The sequence below is a fragment of the Phascolarctos cinereus genome, unplaced genomic scaffold (assembly GCF_003287225.1).
Source record: "Phascolarctos cinereus isolate Bilbo 61053 unplaced genomic scaffold, phaCin_HiC Scaffold_9;HRSCAF=440, whole genome shotgun sequence".
Taxonomy (NCBI): domain Eukaryota; kingdom Metazoa; phylum Chordata; class Mammalia; order Diprotodontia; family Phascolarctidae; genus Phascolarctos; species Phascolarctos cinereus.
In genome coordinates this window covers 131,516,815-131,536,963 of record NW_027556402.1, presented here as the reverse complement: position 1 = coordinate 131,536,963, position 20,149 = coordinate 131,516,815, and the positions used below count along the sequence as shown (strand labels likewise).

The 20,149-nt window shown below is 36.1% G+C and overlaps 1 protein-coding gene and 1 pseudogene across 1 annotated transcript in view; one reads left to right on the top strand and one right to left on the bottom strand.

Moving 5' to 3' along the window:
• Window positions 1–843: 843 nt before the first annotated feature.
• Window positions 844–1,761, top strand: LOC110217443 (cytosolic Fe-S cluster assembly factor NUBP1 pseudogene; annotated as a pseudogene).
• A 4,322-nt stretch (window positions 1,762–6,083) lies between these two features.
• Window positions 6,084–20,149, bottom strand: part of TMPRSS11F (transmembrane serine protease 11F) — a 102,340-nt gene continuing 88,274 nt past the window's right edge. The window contains exons 9-12 of the mRNA XM_078148856.1: window positions 19,742–19,943; window positions 13,717–13,976; window positions 9,908–10,050; window positions 6,084–9,407 (exon numbers count right to left, since the gene is read on the bottom strand). Of these exons, the coding sequence (XP_078004982.1) occupies window positions 9,246–9,407; window positions 9,908–10,050; window positions 13,717–13,976; window positions 19,742–19,943 (767 nt within the window). The 3' untranslated portion in view covers window positions 6,084–9,245. The remainder of the gene's footprint in view (window positions 9,408–9,907; window positions 10,051–13,716; window positions 13,977–19,741; window positions 19,944–20,149) is intronic.

The following is a 20,149-nucleotide window of genomic DNA, read 5'->3' as shown; positions in this document are numbered from 1 at the left end:
CCCTCGTTTTTTTCTTAGCTTTCAACTATACCTAGATTCAAGTTGCTCCATATCCCAGGAAGAAGCTTCCTTGTTATAGCACATCCTTTACTACCTTCAAATCATAGCTGTAATCCCCCCCAAAAAAGTTGGTATTTTTATGGTTGTAAGGACTTTAGAGCTCATTTAATCCATATTCTTTTCATTTTATGTGTTTATTCATTATTCATTTGTTTGCATCCTCTCCTTCCCCTCCCCCCCACACCAAATACACACAAAGTGCTTTGTTATTTGGACATGGTTTCCAGTTCGGGTGTGGGACCAGGGCCACAGATTCAAGAGAGCCCCAGGTAGGGCAGGTGGAGCACCAGACGTTTCAGGGAGAGCCTCTCACACAGATACTGGCCCAGCCTTGGCTTCAGAAGGGTCAGATAGTTATCCTTCTAGTCTCTTGATCTACTGCCTTTCCTGTACTTCAGGAATTCATGGAGGTCATGGTGCCCTTAGCTGAAGCCTAGGGCTTACAGCCCCACTAAAACCTCATTTTCTTCAGGGCCAGCGCAACCTCACCAGACTTGCAGACCACTTTGGCCCCACTCTTCTTAGGCAGCTTCTACAGGATGCCTTCCTTCACCCCTTTTCAGTCTGGGGTCTCCTTTCCTTCAGCTCTGGGGAGAAATGTAACCACACCTAAGGAGGATATACCACACCCAAGGCAGGGCCAGAAGTCACCAGAGAAGTAGAAGCCTAGGAAGGGTAGGGAATTTCCGGAGGATCTAAAAGACAACGCTCATGGCCCTGGAAGAAAGGGTCTAGAAGGGAAGTGCAGCTGAGGCTGGTTCCGGCGGCCGGGAAGGTGTTGGAATGGAAGAGGTTCCACAGGACTGCCCCGGAACCAGCAGTGCCCAGGCAGGCAAAGGGGCATCGTGTCAGGGATGCCCGAACCAGCGTCTGTGCGCCTCCGGAGCTGGCGACGCCCCCACCCGGCAATAGAGGAAATCAAAGAAAAGATGAGAACTGTGAAACACAAAATCTTGGTCTTATCTGGGAAAGGTGGTGTCGGCAAAAGCACTTTCAGTGCTCATCTTGCTCATGGTCTAGCAGAAGATGAAAGTAAACAGATTGCTTTGCTGGATATTGATATTTGTGGACCAATTCCCAAAATGATGGGACTAGAGGGAGAACAAGTTCATCAGAGTGGTTCTGGATGGTCTCCAGTGCATGTTGAAGAAAATCTTGGTGTGATGTCAGTAGGCTTCTTGCTTGGCACTCCTGATGATGCTGTCATCTGGCGGCGACCAAAAAAAAAAAAGAATTGGCATGATTAAGCAGTTTCTTCATGATGTGGACTGGGGAGAGATTGATTACCTCATTGTAGATACCCCACCTGGCACTTCAGATGAACATCTATCCACAGTCCAGTATTTTAGTGCAGCACACATAGATGGAGCAATAATAATCACTAATCCTCAGGAAGTGTCACTACAGGATGTTCTAAAAGAAATCAACTTTTGTCATAAAGTGAAATTGCCAATATTTGGTGTAGTAGAGAACATGAGTGGCTTCATATGCCCCAAATGTAAGAATGAATTGCAAATATTTCCTCCAACAACAGGGGGCGCAGAGGTAATGTGCCAAGATTTGAAAGTCCCCCTCCTTGGTAAAGTGGCTCTGGATCCACAGATAGTTGTGATAATGGACAATCCTTTTTGACTGAAGTGCCTGATTCACCAGCTACAATAGCATACAGAAATATAATCCAAAGAATTCAAGACTTTTGTGATTTACATAGTTCAAAAGAAGAAAAGGTGATTAGCTGCTGAAACATTAATTTTTATGGACCCTAGCTATAGTCATAAACAAAAAAAAAGTCTAATCAATTGCAGGGATAAATATTAGAAATTTAAAAGCCTGACCTGGTTTCGAAATCACTTTTTAGGGACACTTTAATCATCTAATTTTGATATACTTTTTATTAAGGTATGAGTTAATATAATGTAAGGCACTGTATTTCCAGATATGCCATTCAAAAAATAAACATCTTTCCTCCTCTAAAAAAAAAAAAAGGAAGGGGCAAGAGGTTTGGGTTGATGGCAGCTGGACCTGGAGGTGGTCAACCCTCTTCATCTAACAGCTGAAGGAACTGAAGCCCACAGAAATTAGGTGGCATAACTTGCTCAAATTATTGAGGCAGCCAAAGGGCTTTTGATAAAGCACTGGGTCTGGAGTCAGGAAGATTTGAGTTCAAATCTGACCTCAGACACTTACTAGCTGCATGACCCCGAGCAAATCGATTAACTTTTTTTTTTTTGCCTTAATCCACTGGAGAAGGAAATGGCAAACCACTCCAGTGTCTTTGCCAAGAAAATTCCATAGACAGTATGGTCCACAGGGTCATGAAGAGTCAGGCACAATTAAATAACTGAACAACAACAATAACAACAGAAATTTGCTCAAGGACCCACTAGTTGTGGTCAGAATTGGGCCTGATTCACAATGAATTGTATTTTAATCTATAATACTTTCCTTTGTTCCTAAAGATTATAATTAGTTTCAGAAGTGGACAAGGGCTTAGAAAAAAGATGAAATACTGCCTAAGGGTCAGAATCATGGCCTTCTGCCACCCGTGTTAGTCTGGAACCAGTTCAAGCAAGAATAAAGCTTCCTATTACACAAAGTTTTCAAGATACATTTCTTTTTGAATTTATCCTCACAAGGTGAAGACTAAATCCAATTTTTAGTAGCTAAGGGGTAAGTAAATGAGAATTTGTTGTCTGACTCTTCCAGGGCTGTTTGGACTGGACTTTGAGAGCTACCTAACAACTCAGCCATGATTTATAGAACCAATAGATACTTCTTGGGAGAATGGTTAATTTAGTCCAGGAGTTGTATAGATTTAAAGAGCAGGAGTGTACTGGAGCCACCTTGATCTGGCTTTCAAGAGATGATTGCAAAATTTTCAATGTGAGCATTTATATCTCTGAAACTGGTGAATGCTACAAATTGTATCTTGATTTGCTGTTTTGCTGATTTTTTTAGACATGAAAATGATAGAAAAAATGTTAATAATGTAGATTAACCGTAAAAGTGTGTTACACGTACTCCCTCCATCTCCCAGAGATCCAGTTGTTAAACACTTATATACATATCCCTGCTTTAAAGCCTCCAAGATCCCTGGAATTTGGGCCAGGAGCACAGCAGCCCTGGAAATCCAGCAGTACCAAATATTGGCTATAATGTAGAGAACAGAATACAGTTCTTTCAATGTTACTGGTGTACATACTCATTTTAGTTATTTTTCCTGTTATAATCCTTGAAGAACTGAAATAATTTATGTTACAGAGAAGCCATGATAAGCATCAGTGAATGGGATAACATTTTGATAATCTTCATATTTCAAATGATTAAAATTTAATTCTTACAAATGGCATTTCCCTCTAAGGGTCTTTCAGAACCAGAGGATACTAAACTTTGGCATAGCATGTGAGGGAGTGTGCATGAGGGGTACAGAGCATGGGTGGTGTCATTGGCTAATGGTCCCAGGAGAGCATTGTAAACTAGAGAGCCTATTTAGATTAAATTCTATATGGTTGATTAAAATGAATGTCCAGTTAGATAATTATGGATTATGGATTATCTAAATTCTTTTTCTCCTTGTCAAAGGAATCAAATAAACATCCATCTTATCAAGCCTTCGAAAGCAGTAACATTTTCCCCTGGAAGGATAAGTAATGATCTCCTTCCACCTGCCATACCCCACACAGATGGGAGCCCCATCAAAGCTTCTCAAGTGGAATAGAAGAATATTTTGTTGTTCAGTTGTTTTAGTCCTGTCCAACTCTTCATGAGCCCATTTGGAGTTTTCTTATCAAAGATACTGGAGTGGTTTGCCATTTCCTTCTACAGTTTATCTTATAGATGAGGAAACTGAGGAAAGCAAGGTTAAGTGATTTGTCTAAGGTCATACAGCTAGTTAAGTGTCTGAGGCCAGGTTTGAACTCAGGAAAATGAGTCTTCCTCACTCCAGGCCAACCTGTCTATCCGCTCACCACCTAGCTGCCCCTTGGAAAGAATATATGAAAGAATATATTTTTATGTGTTCTACTAAATGGAACCAATGAGGCTCTTTCCAATTTGTGAGATTTTATCTCCAAAGTCATGAAAAAGCAGCTAATTCTCCCCCTCCCAAACAGATTTTCTCTTTGTTTCTTTTTTTAGGGGAGGGTATTATTTTCACAGCATGAATTACAGAACTGATGGGAGAGGGAATTTTTGTGCCACCCTCCCAACTTTGTGCTACTGGCTTAGGGCAATGGCTGTTTGTTGTGGGTGCCAACATTTTTTAGTTATGGCTCGGGTGAGCTTCACATATGTTAACTCACTGATTCTCTCAATAAAACTGTGAGTTAAGTGCTATTATTATTCCACTTTACAGATGAGGAAACTGAAGCACAGAAATATTAAGTGACTTGCCCAGGTTCACACAGCTAGGAAGTATCTGAAACAGGATTCAAACTCAGGTCCTTCTAACTTCAGGTCCTACATTCTAGTTACCTAACTGCTTCTTTCAGCATGTAGTAAGAACTTAATTTTTTTCCTTTCCTTCCTTCCTTCCTTCCTTCCTTCCTTCCTTCCTTCCTTCCTTCCTTCCTTCCTTCCTTCCTTCCTTCTTTCCTTCCTTCCTTCCTTCCTTCCTTCCTTCTCCTTCCTCCCTTCCCTTCCAGAAGACGTAAGAAAAGAAAAAAAAAGATTCATTTTATTTGCAGGGAAACATGCAGTATCCATTGGTGAGCCGGCAACTTAATAACAATACTCATTTTCCTTGCTTGCTTTGAGATTGGAAATTTGTCCTAATAAGGACTGTGTCCAATGGTCAGGATCAATCAGTTTTCCTAAATCAAGTTTTTAAAGAACATACTTTTAGATCTAGAGCTACCTATATTTTAAAATGATGTTTATCTTCCCAATCATCTGGAAATATTACATGAAGATAAAGGGAACAAATGCACATTGGCAGGCACATAAGTTAAAGTTGTCAGTATACACATTATACTTCCAGCTCTTTTATTCTTTCCACGAAGAAAATACTTCATAACAAAGTATAATTTTACAGAAAGATTTCTATTGTTTTCTTTGAGTCGAGCAGTATTCTATAGACAGAATTTTTTTTTAAAAAAGCCTGTTTACCCTCATAGTTGCAGCCCTTCAAAGCTTCATTACTGTCCACCAGTCTTTGAGTTTTCTCTGTAATGCTTGTAACCTAACTGACCAGAAAATAAATACTTACATGCCCTAGAGATTGTAATTTTCTGGTCTTTAAGATGCTTATTTAAAATAATGTTTAAAACTGCCCTTTATGCCTTCCTTCCTATTGTGTCCTTGGTAGCTATCTTGCCTATCATTAACCCTGACTATTTAGGAGACCTGAGTTCTAAGTCCTGGTTTTACTCTTAACTTACTGCATGTCCTCAGATGAGTCACCTCACTTGTCTTGTCTGGGCCTCAGTAGCCTCACCCATTAAAGTTAGGGCTATGTGGTCTCTAAGGTCTTTTGGAACTTTTACATGCTCTGGTTTGTTGACTCCCGATTTCATTGTCTACAGTGAAGGGTCTTAGTGTTCTCAGATATCCAGAAGGGACTGCTGTCCCACATTACCTTTCCACAAAAAGAGAGGCAAGGATACAGAATATTGGGCTTTTGCAATGGGTAGAGTGGTATTAGAATCACAGATTTAGATCTTGAAGGGATCACAGAGGCTTTCTAATTCAACTTCATTTTACAGATGAGAAAACTGGGGCTTGGAGAAGTGAAAAGACTTGTCCAAGGTCACACTAGTAGGATGTAGCAGAATAGTTTGAATTGATCTGATTTTCAGCACAGCACACAGCAAGCTCTTTTGTTACCAAGAGAAATCCCATTACAATTCCATTAGGAATTATGTGCTTTATTACTTACCCTAATTTCCAGAAACAGGGAACCAGAAAAATTACAGCATGGCTTTCTAAAATTTCAGAGTGGGAATATGATTCATCACACAAGACAAAGCCCAGGCACTTTGTTACCATAAATATATTTGTAAAATATACAAAGCAAGACCCTACATAAATAAATATATTGACAATTGTATAAAAATTACATTAAAATATTAATACATATGGTAACAGAAAGTCACCCTTTGCATTGCTAACGGTTTCCAGTAATAGACTTTGCATTTTCATAACAGCTTTTATCCAAACACTCAAAGACAAGTAGATTCACGTAAGTTAAACCTCACAACATCCCTGTGAGGTAGGCCAGTATATCATTCAACAGACAGAGGCATTGAGATTAGAAGATTGATATCTTATACAATGAGTTGTAAAAGACTATTCAATGAAGCAGAGACCAAACTGGTACTAGTATGTAGGAGGCCAGTGATGCTGTGATGCAGAAGCAGCTTAGCAATGCTGAGACTTATACCTTCAATTTTTGTGGTTGCTTCCAAAATACAACTAAATTGAATTGAATTAAATATAACTATATATACAGTTGTATATTAAATAAATAACTGTAATACCTTTAGGGAGAAAAATAAGCTCATTTCACAGAGACTGATAAAATATCAATCTTACTAAGATGAAAAGCCTGAGTGAGAATCAGAATGATTGTAATAGAATGTACCATAAGTCTAGTACAGAAACTGAGCAAACTGGAAATTTCCAAAAGTACCCTGATCATTTTTTTCTTAATGTCTGAGAAGCCTGGGGATAGTATAAACAGGTTGCATCAGAAATCAAATACATGTCAAATACCATAGAGATTTCCTAGAAAATTTTGGGAGTTTTTATTTGTGAAAGGTAGGTGAATTTTATTTTGTATTTGACTTGCTTCCCCTAGTGGCGTTCAGCTGCTCTATTTGTTTTGATCCAAAACTATGATTTCTTTGATGTATGAATATCCTGGTGTAGAAACTCACTCCACCAGTGCAGATCACTTTAGTTTGTTTTTTTTTTAATTTGTAGTCTTAAAGAATTGCTTCTGGAAATGATAAATTAAGGAAATTAAGTGACTTGCCAATGTTCACACAGCCAGCCAGGTGTATGTCAGAGGCAGGTCTCACTGACTCCAAGGCTAGTGCTCTAGCCACTACAGCACATTGTCTCTCTTTTTACTGTTACCTGCTCTCACATAAAGTTCAGGAAATATCATCTCTATTAAATGAAGCTACAATAGGAATATCTCTTCCTAGATCTAGTTACTACTTTCAGGTAAATAGTAATCATTTTGGGGTTTTGCTCAATTTTCTATCTTTCTCACAAATGGCCACTTTGAAAAACAACTAATAAAAATTGGCAGCATCTGCAGGAGTTGCTGACTGAGGCTTTGTCAATAACTCTGGATGTTTCAAATTGATTCAAAAAGCATTTTAAAATCTTTGCTGTGTATGAGGCACTGTGCTATGTGTTTGTTTCTGAGACAAAAAAAAAGCATTGCCTGCTCTCAAAAAGCTTACATTCTACCGTGTGTGTGTTTGGGGAAGGGGGTGTAAATGTACACAGATAAGAAATAAATACAAGATAATGTCAGGAAAGAGAGAGTGCTGGTAACTGGGAATGAAAGGAAATCAAGACAAAAAAATGAAAAACAGAAATCAGACACTTCATCGGTAATTCACAGCTACAAGAGATTTGTGCTTTGCACATTAGTCCCTGAGTTGAGCACAAATATATCTGGAGCCCTCTGCTGCTGTTGAAGGCAGTAAATCTTAGAATCCCATAAAATATTATTTGGAGGGGTGGGGAAAATTCTTTGAAACATATTAACAAGATGTATAAATCACTGCAAAAGCATAGGAGTCTCCCCAGTTTTCCAAATGTAATGGAAGAAAAATAGAAGTTAATTATATGGTTTTAGGAAGGAACATGTTTAGGCAAATTATTTCAAGTTGTACTAAATGAAGCACATGAAGAAGAAGAATTTGTACAACATATGATCCCAAAATGTCAGCCTATTCATCTTAATGAATCCTGGCTCCCTTGTCTAAGAATCACTGATTTTTTTCCTTTAGATCTAGGCTGACTTTATGTGTTGATGAAAAGTGGCAAAACTATCAATAGCAGATGTAATAGAACACTGATCACCATACTTTGGCACAGATCTTTGGTGTTCTGGGAAGATAGTCTTTTCTGTCTTCAACCATACTTAAAAACACACATTCAAAAACAGCTTTTGGAGCCACCCATCAATTAGCCTGAGGCACATCTTTTCTTCAACATCTTTCTTTTGTTCATCCACACTGTTGTCTCCAAGATTCTTCAGATGCATTCAGCACCAAGCCATCTTTTCTCATTCTTTCAGCTTTACCTCCAAGTAATGATGTGCTTCTTATTACAGCATGCAGAATGAGTGCCAATGTAATAAGCAGATGCTCTGTGCCCCATATATAAATATAAATGGTATATTACAGCTTCAGATAATTATTAAGTGGCAAATGCAATAACATAATGGTTAATATTCTGTCCTTTAGGTATTGGACTTGAAGAAGATTTCTAGTTTTTAATACATCAATGCCCATACTCTACCACTAGAAGATAGTGTAAATAAGTAATACAATTCAGTTACTGTGTTCCTAGAAGAAATGGCTTATCTATCACCCCCAGCCATAAATAGAGTGGTTGTATTTATTATAAAAATCAAAAAGTGTGAAGAATTGCTATATAATGTTAGAATCTCCCTACTATCCTAAAGAAAAATACCCTCTTTCTTCACCATGGAGAAAAAAAGTTTATAAATATAGTTAATAAGTAAAATAATATCAGAGAGGTCTTCTCAGAAGAGAGATATGGGGACTATAGGTGCAGAATGTTGAATGTATGGTCAGAGACATTAACTATATATGCTGACTTTCTAAATTGTTTTTCATTGTTGTGAGAGTATGTTCAATATGGGGGGGTTGTAATGATAAATTTGAGAATGACTCTGATGTAAAAACAAAAGTCATTAGTAAAACTTCTTTTAAAAATCATATTAGAAAGGACTTTTCTTTGTTAGTGGCTTTGTTTTATCTGTCATTATAGCTTCCACTTTCCTCATGGTAGGAAGAATGTAAGTGAGATATGTGCAGCAAGGTAGAGAATAATAAATCAACACGAGTCTTTTGTGATTCATGATGTCTTCAGGGCATCGGCCCAAATCATATGCAGGTGAAAATTCATATGATATTGGAATTTCAGATGAATATTACTTATATACAACTCATTCATTTTACTCAACTGAAGATTTTGCTTTAGAAACCAATTTTTGAGTTAATCCAGTTCCGATACTGAGTCACTTGAGTGTAGACTCCAGGTCTTTTGGGAAGAGCACATGATTCTCCCCAACTCACTATTCCAATAAGGTACCAGATATCGTGGTGATCAGGATAAACCAGGGGTCCACCAGAATCACCCTGAGAAAAAAATAAATAAGTAGATAAATATCCAGTAGAGTACTGCATTTTAATAGAATCAGAATAATTTCAAATACTTCTTTCCTTCTGAAAGAAAGAATGTTGAAGTTGAACTGAAGTTGAACATAATGTTATAGATTGCTTCCATAACTTGCAAGTAAATCTTGCAATGGGACATTTTATCATTCAGTTGTATGTATCAACTGTACTATTTGGTACTTAGAGCACTTGGATATTATCTCTGAATTGTTAAAGAACAACATTTGTTCATTAGTATATAATTAATTTTAGTTTGTGAGAACATAAGGGAAACTATCCCTCAAATTTTGTTTTCTTCAAAAATTGGCTTCATTTTATAAGTCTTTAAGACTGATCTCTGTTTAAATGAGACAATTTATCCTTAGACAAGTGAGTATGTTCATAGTTCTGTAGAGTAGTGCTTGAGAACTTTGGAAACTAAATATCTGTCTAGAAGTGCTTGATGTTAACATCAAACCTACCTTACAAGCATCAACTTTTCCTTCCATATATCCAGCACATAGCATTCCTTTTTTAATAAGACCATTATACACATCTGTTCCGTTACACACATCAGTACTAATGATTTCCACTCTGGCTTGGTGAAGAAGGTTTTGGGTTGGTCCTGCAAACACAAAAAATGTTTAGGTGGTACATCATTGTATGTGTATCCAAGACAAGCAAAGGCATCATCAAATGTCTGAATCAATTTATTAAGATTATTTGAATATTGCTCAGTATTCATTTTTTCATGCCATAAAAATGTAGATAGAGGGAGCCATGTATATGTGTGAACAAATGTAACTTTATATAATCAATATCATCATCATAATCATCAATATATCATAATAACAACTGACATTTGTGAGATGACCAGAACATTTTAGATGAGGACTGACTGCAGTATAAGGGAGCTATTGGATGGTGTGACTTTCTTGATATAACTCAAGATCACATTAGCTTTCTTGGGAATGACATAAAACTTTTTACTTAGTAAGCCTGCATATAGTCTACTCAACCCTTAGAGCTTTTTCTCTTGAACTTTCACCTTACTGTATCTCCCAAACCTATGAAGTTGATTTTTTTGAACCAAATGATGAAACTTAACATTTATCCCTAACAAATAACAGCATTGTTGTGATGATAAAATAACATCAGCAAAACACTTTGCCAACTTTTAAAGTATGATATAAATGTTAACTATTAATAAAAATAATAAGAGAGTAATAATAATAATGATAAAGATAATGATAAATTTCATCTTATTTAATTTAGCACAGTATTTTGGAATGTCAATAAATTTTTGAAACTTGACTGCCATCACGTGTGTTAGCCATCCCTCCCACCTCTGAAATTTTGATACACATACTATCTATCTATTATGTAAATCAGGAGTTAAAAATATTGAAATATAAAGATCCTTAGGGCACTTGATTAGAGACCAAGTTCTAACTTGAAAAAGAGCCATTTGTGACTACTTATTGGATACAACCATTCAACCAGGCTTGCCAAATTAATTCATTTTATTTTCTAGTCCCCCTCCCCCATTTTTCTATTTTTTTTCCAAAAGGATAACATTCCCTCTTCATCTCTCCTTGTTAGCACCTTGTTAAAATTGTGGCAACCATACTCTTATCAAGCTAACCTCTTTCTATCTTATCAACTATCTTCTGCTTGAGTCTCTTTTCTACTTTTCCTTTTTTCAGTCATTTTCAGGTTTCTCCCTCTTCTTTTAACTCATTTCTCCTCTTCAAGTCCTTCTGCTCTAGTCCTTTTTCTCCTTCTCTAAATATTTTTTTTCCAGTTTAGTTTCTATCACTCAGAACATGTCTTTCTCCTCCCTGGGCCTTCACTGTCTTCTGGTGTTCTTTCTCTTCCTTAGATACTTCTGCTTGAGTCTTTTTTCTTTTTCTAATACTCCTTCAGCTCAATTCATTTTTCTTCCACTCAGGTCCTCTTCATTTAGCTCTGACCATTCTCCATAAATAAAAATCCTTCTCCTTTTCCTTCTCCTTCAACTTTTCCATTGAGTCCTCCTTAATTTTCCATCTCTAAGTTACCTCTCCAAATTCTGGGCTTTTTCACATTTCCAAAACCTTCTAAATCATCTTCATAAATCATCCTCTATTTTCATTTCCCTCCTACTCCTCCCTCTCTCTCCTGCTACCACCACAACTAGCTGTAGCATTTCAATTTGTCTCCTTAACTGGATGACATGAGTGGATGAAAAAGCATTTATTAAATGCATTACCGTGCCCCAAGCACTGTGTAAGACAATGGAGATTCACATACAAAAGGGGAGAGGGCCCTTGTCTTCTCTCAGAGTTTACATCCTAAGAAGGAGAGACAAACACACAAAGCAGAGAGGTAGCTAGGAGGGATATTCTAGTTTGGTAAGATTGACAAATCCTTTCCAAGAGCAATAACAGAGTTGATTTTATTGCAGTTGTAAACTATAATAAAAGAAAAAGGGGTGTAGAGTATGGCAGCTGAGGAGTGAAAAGTTACTTGAAGTCAATTCTAAATGCAATAGACAACTGAGGCAATCACTAATCCGAACAGTGGGGGCCTCTGGAGTATCAGACAGGAGTATCAGACAAGAAATGTTTGAATCCTTCAAGGCTTGGTTTCTGATCTGCTTGGCAGTGGGTTAGTTGGTGAGAGGGAATAAAGTGAAATGAAGTATGGTTGGAGTTGTTCCAATGTATAGACTACTTTTTGGACAGGGATGAAGTACTCTCTTTCTCTTGTATACGTGCAAGTATATCCCAATACTCGTACCCCAACAGCGATGGGACATAAAGTAGGTAATCAGAAGTGATAGGTGATTTCAGTTGATATATGAAGTCTTTTTTTTTTTCTGGAGAAGACAACAGAGTTTGAAGTAGTGGGACACAAGTTAGGCAAGTTATAATGGAAAGATAGGCAAAAAAGATGGGGAAAAGAAGTTACTGGGGGACAGTAAGGAAAGAGAAGAGAAGAGCAGACCTACATGAGATTTATTAATTTAGAAACCTAGGCATCCAGCAAGGAGTTAGAAGAAGTAAGTATTAATCACCTTGTCTTTAATACTCAAAGTATGCCAAATTATTTCCTGAGCCACTAGGAAAAATGCAGAATCACCAAATTTAGAGCTGGGAAAATCTTGGAGATAATTTATTAGAGTAGTTCCTAACTTATAAGCTCTTGGGGAACAGTTAAGTTATTAGAAAAGGTCCACAAATTCATATGTGTATTAAACATTGTCATTTTGATTTTTATTGAACTACAAGAAAACATGTAGTGTGAATATAACTACTATGATATAGAAGTCCATGATTACTTTTTAAATTAAAAGGGAGAACTCAATGTCTAAAAGTTTGAAATTGCTGTGCTAGATAATTATGGACCAAGAAAATTTTCTGTAGAATAGGTATTCTCATTGAAATAACTAGAAGGTACTGTGTATAAATTGCACTCTAAGATTTGTCTCCTTTTTTTCTTCAGCAACATAAGGATAAAATGCATTATTTGAGTTATGAATGATTTGAAAATGAGATATCATGTAATGAAAATAATGGACAATGATAGGCAACTTGAGTTAATTTGAACCCTCTAAAATTCTAAGAGGACAAAAAGAAGACCTTCAGAGTGTTAAGGGGATGCTCTTTAGAGAAGTTTTAGAAAGACCGTCATTGAAAAAATAAAGCTTGGAGGAATATGTCATACATAAAACACAAAAGACCCAGAACTAAAAGTGGTACTTTAAGCTTTCTGAATGATATCTTGAGCCATAGAAAACTGCATAGGGTCTGAGTGGATTCTTCAATATAAGGTCTTTCATAGGTACGTCTTTCTACCTAATGGCTCTTCCCTATTTTCTTGGGCAGGTACATGCAAAGGGTCTTATGGGTCCTTGATAGAATAGATTGCCAGAGACCTTGACACATACAGTACAATGGATCATCATGTTATGGGATGAATCCCTTGTACTCTCAAAGTATAACTTTGGTTGTTTTACTCTAGTTTCTGAACAATTTTGAATAATAGCTTACTTGGATATAGTACTTAAGTTTTAAAAAATGCTTTCCTTACAACAAATCTGTGTGGTAGGTAGTATAAATATCATCATTTCATTTAACAGATAAGGAAACTAAGACTGAGAATTAACCTAGATCTTTCTGGACTTCAAGTCCAATATGCCTTCTGTTAGAGTAGAGTGAATTTCTTCAAAAGATGAATCTAAATGTGTTTTCCCTATGACAAATTATTAGGTCCCTGTACATAATTATGCAATTTAAAAGATACTCACCATCATCTACCACAGATCCAAATCCAGTGACAAACACACTTGTTTGAGGTGGCAATTTTATATAGGATTCTGGGAGGCAAACTCGTTGGATCTCATTGGAATATTCAACATTTTCAGCTAGTTGCATCAATGCAATATCATTTTCATGTGTAATGTTGTTGTACTTTTCATGAACAATAATTGTGCCAACATTTTGTTTTGCTAAAGGTGGCGTGATGGTTGTTCCAAATGTCACAATCCATTGCCTTGGATTCTTGGTTCTGTAAAAGATTTAAATGAACAAGTCATATTTTGAATAATGTGCTGGGTTTAACCTTTACCTTTAAAAAAGAGAGGCAAGATCAAAAAAGAAGCAGAAAATTGGGGTGAAAATTTACAGATAGTTTCTCTGATAAAGGTTTCACATCTCAAATATATAAAGAACTTTGTCAAATCTATAAAAAAGATGAGTCATTCCCCAATTGATAAATGGCCAAAGGATACTAATAGGCAGTTTTCAGTGAAGAAACCAAAATAATTTGTAGTCAGGAAAAAACTGCTCTAAATCATTATTGATTAGAGAAATGCAAATTAAAGCAACTTTGAGATATCATTTAAACCTATCAGATTGGCAGAAATGATTGAAGAGGAATGGAATAAATGTTGGAGGGATGTGGAAAAATTAGGACACTAATTTGCTATTGGTGAAATGTGAACTGATCCAACCATTTTGGAAAGAAATTTGAAATTATACCCAAAGAATTATTGAACTGCCTATACCCTTTGACCAAGCAATGTCACTACTAAGTCTGTTTCCAAAGAAGATTAGTGAAGAAGGAGACGAACTTATATATTCTAATATTAATAGCAGCTCTCTTTATAGTGGCAAAGAACTGGAAATTTCAGGGATGCTTACCAACTGGGGAATGCTGAACAATTTGTGGAATAGTTCTGGGCCATGAGAAATGATGAGCTCAATGATCTTAGAAAAATATGGATTGCATGAATTGCATGAATTGCATGAAATAATGAAGAGTGAAATGATCAGAACCAAGAGAATGTTGTATACAATAATAGCAATATCATATTAAGAACAACTTTGAGTGACTAAGTCATTTCAACTACTATAAATACTCAAATCAACTACAAAGAACCTATTAAGGAAGAGGCTACCTGCATCCAGAGAAAGAACTGATAAATAGAAGTATGTATAGAATGATTATATCTATCTATCTATCTGTATGTATTTGTGTGTGTGAATATATATATATATATATATATATACACACATATATATATATATATATATACACACACATTTGTATTTAATGGCAGTCATCTCTAGGGTGGGTGAGGCAGAGAAAAAAGGGGAAAAAAGAAAGTTACATGATAACTTTATTATATATTTAAATGGAATAGCAAGTTGTACACAATAGATCTGCAGTTTTACATGCAACCATTTTTTTTGTTCTATTCTACTGTTACAGAAATGCTTGTTTTATTTCTTAAGTCCAAAATAAAATAAATGAAATTTTTTAAAAAGTAGTGGTATCAGGACATATAACTTTGTGGCTTAAAAAGAAACCTTGGAGATAATTTTCATTTACTAAAAGAAAAAAGTTAAGGCATAGAAAGGAGAAGAAACTTGCCCAAGGCCTTGTACTTATTTATTGACAGAGCTGGCTCTCGAGCTTATGTGTCCATAAACTTAGTCCAGTTTTTTCACTACAGCAGCATTAAGATTTTTCGACTGCCATTAAGTAGAATATAATCATCTAATAATATTTTTTCAATACTTAAAAGATCAGTTTGGATACTCCTTCCACTGGTGTGGATTATACACCAATGGTAGATAGCATCTTCCTTCATAAATCTAAGTCTTTCCATGTTTTTTTCTAAAATTAATGATCAGTAATCTTTATGAATTGCTATTGCACCCCCACCACCACCAAAAAAATCCTCCTGCAGCTAATCTGGTAATGAGTTTTTCTGAATGTAGTTAGTATGATCCTTGTACACCAAATATACAATCTGCCACCAGGCTTTTACATGAAGCCTTCCCGCTTGATAAGAATTGCTAATGTGTTCCACTGACAAAAGAAGTTCTAGAACCAAGAATGATTTTCTGGACCTTCTAAAATGCAAAAACACATCAAAACAAGAATTTAGTAGAGGTTAACAACAACAATGGAGCAGCTAGGTGGTACAATGGGTAGAGCACTGAGCTGATAATCAGGAAGACTCATCTTGATGAGTTTGAATTCAGCCTAAAACACTTACTAGCTATGTGACCCTGGGTAAATCACTCAATCATGTTTGCCTCAGTTCCTCATCTGTCAAATGAGTTGGAGAAGGAAATGGTAAACACTCCAGTATGTTTGCCAAGAAAACCCCCAGTGGGGTTACAAAGAATTGAACATGACTAAAAAGACTCAACAATAAAAAGCTTTTGGAACCAAAAATGGACCACAACAGAGCTGGAAGGAATCCTCACAAAACTCCCTATAATAATATCAAAATACAGGGCCCATCACCATTAGGGAAGAAGGAAGGATGACTAAGCATTTGTACAGTGTCTGCTATATGCCAGGCACTGTTTAAGTGCACTTATAAATATCATTTCGTGTAGATCCTGGAAGAAGCAACACTTCTTTACCAAAAGGGGGAGAGAGAGAGAGAGAGAGAGAGAGAGAGAGAGAGAGAGAGAGAGAGAGAGAGAGAGAGAGAGAGAGAGAGAGAGAAATGAGGATTGATAGAAATTATTGAAGCATATGAAAAACCTACAGCTACAATTCTCAAACAATTTTGGTCTGAGGACAACCTTATACTCTTAAAAATAATTGAAGACTACGAAAAACCTTTTTTTTAGAGACAGCTAGGTGAAATAGTAGATAGAATAATGGTACCAGAGTCAGGAACATATGCATTCAAATCAGGCCTCAGACGCTTAATAGCTGTGTATTCCCAGGAAAGTCACTTAATCTCTGCCTCAGTTTCCTCAACATAAAATGGGGAAAGTAATAGAATCTACCTCTCAGGGTTATTATGAAAATCAAATGAGATAATATTTTTAAAGCACTTTAGCACAATGTCTGGCTGTAAAAAGCATTAATAAATGCTTTTTTTCCTTCTTTCCTTATGGGTTATGTCTATGAATATTTGCCTTATTGGAAATTAAAGATGGTAAATTTTAACAAATATTTTTATAATAACAATAATAATTCATTGCACATTAACATGAATAAAAATTTTTGCCAAAAAGCCCCTGTATTTTCCAAAGCAAAAAAAAAAATAGAAGAGTGGCATTGTTTTACATGTTTTTGCAAATCTCTTCAATGTCTGACTTAATAGGAGACAGCTAGATTCTTATATCTGTTTCTGCATTCAACTTGTGATAAGTTGTTTTGGTTGAAGCTGCATACAAGGAAAATCTGACCTCACACAGATATATAGTTGTAAAAGCCAAATAACATCAAAATATTTTTATGAGAATAGCTTTGACCTCCCAAATTTTTTGAAAGGGTCTCAGACATCCTCAAAGGTTCATAGACCATACTTTGAGAATCTCTGACCTACAGAAATACTTTGAGAACAGATACCACTTCACCAAGCAACAGGCAAGGCTTATAACAGGCACCCACCATTGGATTTGCTGCATGTAACTGAAAGTAATTTAACTGTAGATGAAGCCTATGAAATTACTAAAATCCAAGAATGGATTCAAAAGTCTTTCTGTGTGCAATATCTGCATGAATTTACCAATGCTCTATTAACAGCGATCCCTCAAATAAATTACTGAATCATGTGGATTTGCTTGTGAAGATTCCTGGGTTTAAGACAGCAGTTCAGGACCAAATCATTGACTAATTATAGAAGGTTATCCATCAATCAACCAATAAGTATTTATTAAGCACTTACCATGTTCTAGGCACTCTCCTAGATGCTGGAAATACAAAGAAAGAAATAGCCCCTGCTTACAATAAGTTTATATTCTTAAGGAGGATAGCTTTAGTGATAATTGTAGATCAGGCAAGGAAATTGTTTAAACTGTGTAACATCATTACAATCCATAAAATGTATGTATCTATCAAATGCTTAGCAAGCCAAGACCTTGTAACTAGAATTATATATATATATATATATATATATATATATATATATATACACACATATACACATATATACATATACATACACACACACACACACACTTTTGCTATCTCTCATGGACTAACATGACAAATCCCTAACTTTCAAGTAGAAATCTCAAAATATCCAGGAGAACTCAACCAATACATTTTACCAGAACTGGACTATTATCACAGAACTCACTATCATTTATAATTGCCTGACATAACTCTAATACACAAACATTGCTTAAAATTAAATTTTATTTTTTTTGTTAACAAAACATCTATTTTCTTTCCCTTCCACATCCCCATTAAAAAAATTAAAACAATGTCCTTTTAATGAGTATGAAAAATCAAGTAAAAAGAACACAGTACTCTGTATGTGGTCCGATCAGGGCAGAAAATAGCAAACCTACGTATTCCTGAATGCTAAGCTTTTGTGAGTGGAGAATAAGATATCATTTGCTTTCTTGGGTGCCTAATCGTATTATAGATTCACATTAACCTTATTGTCCACTAAAACCCTCAGATCATTTTAAAGAATTTCTGTGACTCCCATATCTTGTACTAGTGAAACTTATTTTTGAACCTCAGGGTATTAATTTACATATACCTCTATTACATTCAATAGTATTTAAATGGAAGCAATGTTCCAGCCTATCAAGAGCTTTTTTAAAAAAAATTCTTCTTTTTTATTGTTGTTTAGTCATTTCAGTTGTGTCTGACTCTTCATGACCCTATTTGAGATTTTCTTAGCAAAGATACTGGAGTAGTTTGCATGTTTTTCTCCAGCTCATTTTACGGATGAGGAACTGAGGCAAACAAGGTTAAGTGAGTTGCCCAGGGTCACATGGCTAATAAGCGTTGGAAGCTCGATTTGAACTCAGGAAGTTAAGTCTTTCTGATTCTAGACCCAGTGCTCTTTCCACTGTGCCACCTAGCTGCCCTTCTTTTCTTTTTACATCAACTTTATTTTCTGATATATGTTTCTTCCTCTCCCTCTCAGGGAGACATCATTTATAGCAAAGAATTAAAAAAGAGGGAAAACATTTAGTAAAACTAACTAATGTATCGATCAAGTCAATTAATTCACATGAGATACAGTATTACACACCCATAATCCTCTATCTCTGCAAAGACAGGGAAAAGTATTCTTATTCCTCCTCACTGGAGACAAGCTTGGTCATTAAATATCACAGCATTTCATTTCAATTTTGTCATTGTTATTCCTTCCATTTACATTGTCATAATGTGTATATTATTTTCCTACTCTCTTTGGTTTGGTTAACATCAATTCATAGAAGTTGTGAAGATTTTTATTGATCCTGTTTCTGTAATCCAATATGTTAGCTATCCCTCCCAGATTTATGTCAACCAAATAATTTCCAAAATTATATAATAAATAAATATTTACTGAGACTCCAATATGTGTATAATACTATACCAGTAACTGCTTTTAATGCTTTTTCAGTCCTCAAGGACTTTGTAATTTAACAGGCAAGGAAATACCACTGTACCTCTGCTCTACCAAGTCATAAGGAAGGTACAACTAAAGTACTATGAGTCTTTAGAAAAGGAGGAGAAAAAGGCATTTTGAGAAGGGAGGAAAGTAGTGTGGAGGAGGGAGAGTAGGACTGGAAGAATGACCATAATATATGAAAGGAAAAATGAGACCAATTTGATTGGAATGGAAGGTACATGTAGAGATGATAAGATTTTCTATTCTTTACCCACCCAATGGATATCAGATAATGATGATAAGAGACAAGTAATAGAGTCATAGATTGTTAGAACTATTTGAGATCTAAGAGAATCTGATCCAAGCCCCTCATTTCAGTGATGGGAAAACTGAGGGCTGAACAGAAAATAACTTACTGAAGGTCACAGTTGCTATACCTTAGCCTTTGTGAACTTACTTCTGAAAGCAGTGAGCTGCAGTCACAATCCAGGTGTTACTGATCAAGCTGCCGCCACATTGATGGCCAGAATCCTTTAACTGGAGACTGGCTTGCCATGGCCACTCTCCTACTAATGCAGCCGTAGTTCCCATGACTATCCTCTCAGTTGTTGAAGCTGATGTCAATGGCAGGGATGATGAGGTCGTACGTATCCCACAACCTAGCACAGTGAGACTGATTATTTTCATCAATAAACATCCATCAATATGCATTTGATTTGTATTCATCGGCATCATATCTGGTCAGTCCTATGCCCTTCTCCCTTAAAATGTATTTGGAAATTGAAGGGACTTAGTCCAACCCCATCATTTTATAGGTGAAGAAATGGAGGCCCAGAGAGGTCAACCTTGGCCCTATTTTCCCATC